Source organism: Nematolebias whitei, chromosome 1 (assembly GCF_014905685.2).
Source record: "Nematolebias whitei isolate Nwh7 chromosome 1, NemWhi1, whole genome shotgun sequence".
Taxonomy (NCBI): Eukaryota; Metazoa; Chordata; class Actinopteri; order Cyprinodontiformes; family Rivulidae; genus Nematolebias; species Nematolebias whitei.
The window spans coordinates 61,685,945-61,696,277 of NC_056498.1; the positions used below are offsets into that span (position 1 = coordinate 61,685,945).

The window sequence follows — 10,333 nt, forward strand, 5'->3', positions numbered from 1 at the left end:
GGAGGGACTGAGGTGGTGATAGGTAGCAGCTGTTTGTTTGTGTGTGTAGGAGAGAGAGAGAGGGGGAAAGAAATGAGAACTTGCTCAAACAAGATTTTGTTTGGAATACATTAGCAGCGGTTTACAGCTCCCCATCCTTTCAATCTGTGTTTATCACATGGGTTTGTATTCGCCGTCACGGTCCGGTTTGATAAATCATAACGTCGTCGCTGTTCCTGGGAAGACTTATGTTGCTGGTTAGAGAAAGGCAGGAAAGATTGATGTTGTGATCTTCCTCTCAAATTGAGGGCCGAAAAAGCTTTATGCGCCAAACGTTGTTAGGAAAGCCTGGGTTGATGATGTCACGAAAGAAGCAGGCAGGACAACACACACACACACAAACACGAACAGGACGTTTGATCACGGCGAAAAATCTGATCCCTTAAACTGATACTGTCGTGCATTCCTCTCCCACATTCCAGGGTCAAGACGATGTCAAGACTGTGTGTGTGTGCTTTCCATTAAACATGACACAGAAGAAGACACAGAGAGGCCCACTCTATCTCATCGTGCTCGTCTCTTTAAAACATCAAAAGAGCTTGGAGGTTAAAGTTGAACTTACCACCCCACCCTAACACACACACACACAACCCACACACACAGAATGCTGACTTTAGAGGGAGTTATGCTGTAGCAGTGGAGCTCAGCTTTGAGGAATTCACCTTTCCTGAGCACGTGCACACACACACACACGCCATTACACACCAACTTGTAAAGCCAAACTTGAATTTTCTGCCATCGCCTGTATATATTCAGCCAAATCAAAATGATGAGAAAATGTAACAAAATAGTTAATAAAAATGAAACGGTAGCATCATAAAGCCAAGAATGCATCAAACAAAAGCACCTTGGGCTCCATTGTAGAGGGGCTGAATAACATGAAAACTATCCGATTTGAAACGTATCTCAACTTCTTTTTTTTTTTTTTTATCTTTTTTTTAAAACAAAAAGAATCTCACAAACTTTCCGGATCCTCTCAGGTTCAGCGTGTGTGAAAGATTGACAACACCAAATTGAAAAAAAAACACATGTCGTAAACACGTTTGGTTAAAACAAGATCTTCCTCTTCGCCATTTTTACACCACTTTTATGTTATTAGGACTTGAGATGTGTGTGTGTGTGTGTGTGTGTGTGTGTGAGTCAACGCACACAGTTTGACCTGAGAGACTTGTTTGATGTGTGTTACTAACAGAGAATGAAACTGTTCCCTTTTGTGAGGCAGAAAGAAAAGGACAGAGGATCGGGTTGCCTCCTACACGCCATGTCCTCTCTGTGGAACTAATGTCATTTTGTGGCAAACACACAGGCGTGACCGCGCCAGTTTGTGCACGTCAGTGGACGATGGCGAGTGTGTGCTTATGTGCCACCTGTGCATGACTTATAACTAACTTCTGACTGAGTGAGGGTGAAGTCTTCATGGTTTGATGAGTCAGTGGTCAGTGCACAGCAGGAATAAATAGACAAAGGGAAGAAGGAAACACTATTATAATGGGAGGATACTTTATAAACACGATGTCAAGTTGTATCAAAATGAACAAAAGACTAAAAAAGGCAGACATTTATGTAAAACTTAAAACAAGTGTGTTATCACCTCCTGGAAAATAATAAGTGATGTCTGTTTTAATCAGTAACAGAAGCCTCAGAGAGCCGTGACGCTGTCAGAAAGCCACATCATCATATTCTTGGTGATGTTCTGAAAACGTTAAGGTCCAGTCCACCAGCGTCCCTTTCTTCAACAAGAACCATCTTGAGCCCCACTTTTTTCTTTTTTTTTTTACCTGCTACTGTTGCTCCAATCACACGAGGGATCACTTGAAACTTCTAATGCAGAGGGGGCTGATATACTAATGGCTACCGCAGCACATCTGAAGCCCTCAAACAAAGAATCAGGCGAGCCGTTTGAAGATTTCAGACGAGTGATGTTTTCAGATCTCATTAACTAAAGGCTGTTTGAGTGTTGTGTGGATAATTAGAGACGGGAGAGGCTGTGTATTTTCAGGGGTTGTATAACAACATTCCCCATTAACACCAGACACAGAAGAAATCCCAAAGCAGCCAGAAGATGCATCTGGATTTTGTCTGGGTTAGAGGGCTGCTAAAGCTTAAGCGCAGGTGATAATCTAAACTTGGATTCTAAAAACTACTTTTTTGCATGTTTTTTTGGGGGGTGGGGGAAGAGGTGCTCAGCAAGTTAAATCTTCTAAAACCTTTCATCTGGCATTAAAGTCTAAATAAAGCTATTAAAACTATATCAAAGCCCTGGTGAGCAAGTTGGCAAAAAGTTTCAAAATTCTGCTTTTCCGCCTCGTTTGTGTTAATCTTGGCACATCTTGATGCATCCTCAAACTAAAGTTAATGGCAGGTGTAAATTGGATTATCCATGTTCCAAGGAGCACGGATTAACATTCAAATAATATAAATTCCCTAAACTGAGGCTAATCCACTCTCCTCTGGATTCCAGCTCATGCTGTTATGAACATGTGGTCTGCGCAACAGCAGACTGAGGCACCAGGAAGCCACAAATCCCAGCCAATTTAGCCCCCTTTATCCAAACATCTCTGCGCCGCGCTGGATTGATGACCCATGTAGTTGGTCACCATCGGAGTTCTGCAAAACAGCTCATTTACATAATCGCATCATAAATACAGAGAATTCATTTAATCATCTCCTCTGTTCTGACGCTCAGGGCTAAAGAGTGTTGATATGATAAGACAGCAAGTTATTAAGGAGGAAGAGGGAGGCAGGGAGGATGGGAGAAGGAGAGAAAGCAAAGGGATCAGCAAGTGAGTGAGTGAGCTTGTCCTGATTTAAGCTGCCGCTTGGGGCCAAATGAAAATTAATTAATTTCTGTGAAGAATCAATTTCTCAGAATGACAGTGTCAGATTCAATGTGTGCATGAAGTGCGAGCGTCTCGGAGACAAAGCGAGTGTGAGCGTGTGCACTGCAAGTGTGAGACAGAGATCATAGCCAATGATAATATGACAAACTTTTGAGAGGGTTTTTTTTTTTTGAGGATTACTGAAATTCATTATCGTCAACATCACAAACGTTATCATCCATTAAAACGATAATTGGTTACAGGCCTCGCAGCAAAAGTGTGGCTAGTAAAACTGGGTTAACAGGACGTACAGTGATCAAATTGACTTCAGATACAACTATTTAAGTCATTTAAGCATTCAGTTGCTCCTTTTTTTTTCCCCCAGGGCATTTACTTTTAATTTAGTGGCTGTAAAATATTAGTACAACAAAAGCAAAAAAAAAAAAAAAACTTTTTTTTTTTTTTCTGTACAAATGCTGATAATAAAGCAGAAAGTAGAGACTTGGAACTTCTGATGTAAAATAAAAACGCATTAAAGTGAAGCACAAATGTCAACAATGCTGCTTTTAAATTTCAACTCCATCTGCTGCACCTGCCAGTACCCCTCCCTCCATGATCAACCCCCCCCCCCACCCTCCTGCACCTGACTCACCTGGCGTTGGTGCAGTCGGTGTAGAGCGTCTCGAAGTCCTGCCGGGAGATGAGTTTGCACCGGTTCACCCCAGGCTGGATGGCCCCAAGCCCCCGCAGGACTCGGACCTGCTCCACGTTGCACACCACCGGGCTGATGTCCAGCCGCTTCAGCTTGGTGTATACGGTGTGGAGCCCGCCGACCAGGTGTTTGAGAAACACGTCGAAAGCCTGGGGCAAGCAGATGAGCTCCGCGCCCTTCACCGTGAACGAGGCCAGCTTGGCCCCCTTCACCTCCACCAGCTTGCACTCGTTGTTCTGCGGCGTGCTCTCCACGGGCGACGCGGTGGCGTACACGGGCTTGGCGGCGGCCCCGCTCTTTAACGCGGTCCCGTTGGACAGCAGGAGCTCCGCCCGGAACTGGTGAAGCAGCGCCGGGTGAGCCACCGGTGGAGCCGGGGAGGAAGCGGCGGAGGTGGCCGCGGGAGGCGGGGAGTTGGTGGCCGGCGAGACGGAACTCGGCGCCGGGTGGTGACCGAGCGGAGCCGCGGGGAGCAGAGCCGGAGCGGCGGGAGTCGCCATGGTCGTCATGGAGCGAGATTAAGTGCGCAAAAGTAAACTTAAAAAAAAAAAAAGTCAAACTCGATTTAGGAAAGTAACTTCGGCGAGCGCACGCGGTGGCTTCGGCGGAGTGGAGCGCGCATTGGGCGTCTGGAAGAGGAGAGAGAGAGAGGGGATAAAAGAAGAGGAGGAGAGGAGACAGGGTCCGCGTGGGTGAGAGCAGATCACATTATTGAATGAGAACGAGCGGAGGCTTGTCTCACCGTGGAGATGCTCCTGTCACATTATCATAAAGAGGAGGAGCCGGGGCTTATTCTTAGACAGTGATGGCGAGGAGGACTCAGGAGAGGAGGAGGAGAGCAAAGATTAGCCTACATAAACTTTGGATCAGCTTATTTATGAGCGCTGGAAACAAATCTTCACAATAATACCTCTGATGAGACCTGACATGTTTGTGCCACGCAATTTAGTGGGGAGTTCATTAGATGTAGCTCCATGTTTCGTAAAGATTAACAAATGTATTAAAAGGTACACCTTGCAAACAATTCACCATAAAATTCTGAATCATATGTTGCATTTTTAAAAGGTTCACTCCACTAGTTTCACAGATATATTGATATGCAATTCTGAAATGCAGGTCTGCACTCAGTGTAAACACTTTATTCAACAAATCTGAGCATATGCAACAAAGTTGTTGAACTCCATTGACGTCACCTCTTTTGTAAATTTATTTTCAGTCACTTTAGCTCATTTTGTAGGTAATCAGACCATGTAGATGGAATCCATTTACAAATTTTACTTATAAGTTTTTAATTTAAGGACACATTAACTATCAATATGAGGGGGAAAAAACTGCAGATTTTGTTTCTTGCTTTATTGATATTTTTTTGGCAATGGGATTATTTTAAGTAAGATTTTTTTTGAGGATCCATGGCACATTTTTTTTCTATGTTTACACAATAAAATATAATTAGAATATTAAAATACTGATTATTGAGCAGAACTTGTTCATCACAGGATGAAATATGCAAGAGACTTAGCTGTTTTTCATCCAAGACATAAACCCAACTCAATTTGTAAAGGAATGCATACTGGTTTCCAATTAGTGCTTGACCTTTATGTGATTTGAGTGTTATTAATAAAAGCTTGCAGAAAAAAAAAATCAGGCTCTGTATCATTTTATTGCAAGCAAGAATACTAATAATGAATTGAAGGTCCAGCATTTCATGAAAAAGTGCATTCGGCCCCTCGTTTTTCACACAAGAATTTTAGACTTGATCATCTTTTGTTGTAAAATTAAAGCAAAGTTATGCACAATCATTATTGTGAGATGTCATGCACAAAGTTGGTGTGAATGTCTCCGCTACAGTATACAAAATTTGAGCGCAATATCTGTAAAACCGATTGAGTTGTAGCTATTTTTACGTTGGCCTATATAGATTAACCATGATAGCCATCTTATACAGGATCGAGTCCCAAAGTTAATCAGCTGTACATGTGCATCCAATGGTTACTGTTGAAAAGTTTCATTAAAATCTGTCAGTGTTTCATGAGATATTATGCTAATAGACAACAAGATTAATGCTAAAGTTTTAAGTAAAAACACAAACAATCATTAACACTTGAATTATAAGCTGTGAATGACTTTAAGCTACAACCACACCACATAGCACAATGAATGCAAAAGTGAATTATAAGTTGTTCTAACTTTGGCAACCCTCTTGAATAGGGTTGACTCCAAAAGTTAATCAGTTCTAGATGAACATCCTGTAATGTTTTCTCAAAATTTCATTCAAATCTGCTCAGTGGTTCATACAATATTTTGCTAACAGTCAGAATGAGTTGATTACAAATAGTTAAGAAGTAAACTTTTAAACACAGCTCTTGCACATTCGGTTAAAGTTCCAAATATCTATTGGGTATCAGTCTTAGCTACTACCACACAAAATTTTAGCACAAAATCTATAAAATTGACAGCGTTATTGTGTTTTGTAAGGTCAGTTACATGTGACGGCCATCTTGAATCAGGTTAGATGAAAAATTTGGTCAGTTGTACAGGTAGATGTTCATCCAATGGTTATTTTCAGCAAAGTTATTAAGAGTTGCTTAACTCATGAGATATCTAACAAAGTTAAGTCACGTCCTCTGACTGTCTGGATGGATTCCAAAAAATAAACAATTTAAAACTTTATTTTTTATTTTAAAGATTTTTTTTTTAATCCATCCAGTGGACCTGACTTAACTTTGTTAGATTTTTCTACCTGGATTATTGAGCATACATCAGGGTAACTCATGAGATATTTTGCTTATGATACAAAACACTTATCACCTTTGCCTCACAGCAGCAGACAAAAGTAATAAATATATTTTTTTAATTGCATCCTAGATGTCTCCTTGTAGTTTGTCATTCTGACAAATAAGCCCAACACATTCCGTCAGGTGTCTTTCTTAGAAGATAGTTTACTGTTTTCCACATTTAGAAGATGTAACAAGACCTCCCATTGTGATCTAAAAAGCTTTTTCTTTTCTTTTTTGACAAACTGACCTCTTTACCTGTTCTCTGCATGCTTCCTCATCAACACCGCACACACACACACACACACACACATTCCCATCATTTACATAGAGCTCGCAGTCCTTTCAAAGTGGCTTTCACGGAACATTGTGTTGATAATGATCTTCAGGGAATGAGAGACAGATCTCCAGAGACCATCTCACCATAAGACAAGGGGAAGAGGATAAAACTCTGACTGTTCTGCAACTCAAAGGACTCGAACACTTTTTTTCTTCTTCCAGCTACCCCCCCCCCCCCCCCTCTCGAATAAGCCCTCTTGTGTTTTTTAATTGGCAGAAATTAATCTTTAGGATGTAGATGGTAGATTTACATTCATTAAAAGTCAAGAGAGGAAGCCAGGCTTGATGCTAATCAAATCTGCTTAATTATGCTTAACATGAGTATCTCCAGGGGAAGAGAGAGAGGGGAGAGACAGAGGGAGATAGCTAACTCGAACTTTTTACTTTTTTGCCTTTGATAACTCCTGCTGAGTATGGCCTTTTCCTCGCCAAAAAGAAATGTCACGACTCTCTTCTTCCATCTGTAGAAAATAGGCAGATAAAGCCATCAGTGTTCAGCAGAGCTGATTTAGGTTGTAAATTCCCACCTTAACGTCTTTAATAAGTGTGAATCAGTTCAGTTTTAACTTCTCGGCTCACTTTGTTAAAGCTCGTGGCACCATCTAACTATGATATATGACAAACCCAGTTAACTTAACAACAGTGACAGAAACAAGAGGCTGATGAGTAATAAGCCACCTTTAAGAATTGTGCCTTTAACCTTGAATGCCGGGAGATAAATTAATTACATTTTGCTTTTTAGCTCATTCATCCACAATCTTGTCAGCAATCACAGTATAAAGATTGTGCGGTGTTAAAGTGACTTTGTCTCACAACAAGAAGGTCACAAATCTACCAGTCGCTGAACATGAACTCTCCACAATGAAAACTAAGGCAAAACCTTTTTTTTTTAGCTGCAAATGTAAAAATTGTTGAAGCCTTTATTCAAACTTTATTCAGACTGTGTCACACACGCAGGCTCTTATAGCCCTGCAACATGTTTCTCCTCTTGTCTTGAACATCAGCAGTTTTAACATAGGCTTATCTGAATTGCATCATTATTGCTTGTCACAGGCAAAGGCAATTAATAATGATACATTTGCATGTGTTTGTGTTAGCCAAAAATCTCAAATTGCCGGACAAATTGTAAGAAAACTTTCAGAAAATACTTCTTTTTTAAACATCTACAACTAACTTTTGTAGTAAACCTGATTCACAATGGATGCCATGGCCAACTAACTGTAAAACCACAAAAATGGCTAAAACGCAGTCAGTTTGACAGAGACTGACCTAAAGATCACTGTGGTAGTAGCTGAGACCGATCCCAAACGCATGTTTTGAGCATTAACAACACCTTCAAAATATTACCATTAATTATCTTGAATCAATTTTGTTTGTCTATTAGCTACTTCATAAACCACTGGTTGATTTTTAACGAACCTTATCAGAAATAAATATTGAATGTACATTTACAACTGATTAACGTTTGGAGTCAACCCAGTTCAAGTTGCCACAACTAACCAACATTAGCCAACACATAAATGACCATATCTCAGTCAGTTTAACATTTATTGTGCTAAAATTTGATGTTTTTGTAGCTTAGAGTCACTCACAGACTCCAAGTGATACTCATTAGGCAAGTTCTTTGCTTTAAATTTTAGCATTAACAGTTGAGATCAACACTTATTGTGTGTTAGCAAAATATTTTACTCACCACTGAATGGACTTTAATAAATCTTTCCAAAAGTAATCAATGGATGTACAGTAGTCACTCGATACTTAACGGTTCGACTTTGGCGGGCTCACTCTTTCGCGGGTTTTCAATGCAAGATTGGACACAACACACGATTGGCTGACTGATGGAAGGCGACCAACCAGAGCATTGTGCTGAGGGCCGGACTGGCCATCGGGAGCACCGGGACATTTCCTGGTGGCCTGGCCCACTCAGTGATCACTGAGGGGCCCCCCTCCTTTCTCTTTCTGAGGATGTCTATCACAGCAGAGCAGAGACACACAACAGGCAGGCATGCAACAACACTGGGGGGGGAGTCTGTCTTATAACTGAGTGAGCCACACAAGCAGCATGGATTGTTTATTTAAAATAATCAAGCACGACCCGAACTGACCTTTAGTCCCCTTTGGCGATCACTGAGCGGGCCAGGCCACCGGGAAATGCCCCAGTGGTCTCGATGGCCAGTCCGCCCCCGGGCACTGGTTGGTTCAGTTACTCTGCTATCCTTTGATGTGCTCTTTGAGAGAGTTTAGAACATTGTTAAGAATACTGCAAGAGTGTGATGGGTGATCACTGAGTAGGCTAGGCCACCAGGAAATGTCCTGCTGCTCCCGATGGCCAGTCCAGCCCTCAGCACAATGCTCTGGTTGGTCCAAAGCCTTAAAATATATATAAATACTAAATAAATATACTCTCTACTTCGTGGATTTTCACCTATCGTGGGAGTGTCTGGAATGTAACCCCCACGACAAGTGAGAGACTACTGTACACTTATAATTCATTAACTTTAGGAGTCAGTTCAGTACAAGATGGCTTCCACGACTAATCAACATACACAAAAACAGCTGTAACTGTGTTAATTCAACAGAGAGGTCAAACTTGATGTGGTAGTTGATGATAGTCATTCACAACATATAATCTGATGGTAACATCTGACAATATTGCATTAGGTAACGATCACTATAATGTTATTATAAGGTTTGACAAAAATGGCTGCAGCTCAATCATTTAAAAAATAATAATAATTAAAAAAAAAAAAAGACTCAGTCTAAAACTGTCATAAAAGGTGGCTTGTGATATACATTCCTTCAAGGAATGCAAGGCCTTTATTGGTTTTGTTTAAACGCAGGGAAAAATGGGTTCAGCTTGACTGCATTCACTTTTATCTGCCTTTAACATCTTATGTTGCCACTGAAGTTCAGCTCTAAATTGCTGGAGTTTTCTGTCTTTGAAGTGTCTTAAGTTCCTGAGACAGAGGAGGCCTATCTATCTTCACAGCCTTGCAAGATCCCCCCCCCCCCCTCCACTGAGTTAATTAATGTTTTATATCTTCGATTCCACTGATTGCTTCTGTATTGTGTGATTAAGTTTGAACCCCTGACTTTTGCTTCAATGCATGTTTTTTTTTATTTAATTTTTAATGAAATTTTATATCATAGACCAGAACAGTGAGTTTTTCAAATGATTTTCAAAGAAACACGCAAGTTGTGATCGTCATTATTTTGCATGTTTTGCTCTCAGAGAGACGGTAAAGCCCCACTGATCAATGTGTCTGCCATTCTGGTTTGAGACAACTTATTATTTTACTGTCTGAGGCAAACTCCTCTTCAAGGAAACCAAATCGGGCTTCAGTCTTCCCCTCTTCATATTTTATGTTGCCATGGTGTCCTCATGAGCCAAAGACAGAGATGTTGCTCATGTCATGTCTGTTTGAAAGCAAAGTCCCGGTCATCTCCACATGTCTGTTTTGGCCAGTGAGGAGTAGCAGCAGCATGAGGGAAATGTGTAGGTGGTTAGATCAGCCGATGAAGTGTAAATACCACTCAATCTGTTCTCATTAGAGGAGCAAAAACATACGAATCACTTCGCCTCTATTAAAAATGCCCCGGGGTCCTAGCTGAGTGTATGCGTGCAGATGTGTACTCATACATGCAATTGT

At 41.1% G+C, this 10,333-nt stretch overlaps 1 protein-coding gene across 1 annotated transcript in view; it reads right to left on the reverse strand.

Annotated features, from left to right (window-relative positions):
- Positions 1-4,070, reverse strand: part of dachc (dachshund c) — a gene marked incomplete in the record, with an annotated part of 37,057 nt that extends 32,987 nt beyond the window's left edge. The window contains 1 exon segment of the mRNA XM_037697588.1: positions 3,511-4,070. Within this exon segment, the coding sequence (XP_037553516.1) occupies positions 3,511-4,070 (560 nt within the window).
- Between the last annotated feature and the right edge of the window lie 6,263 nt (positions 4,071-10,333).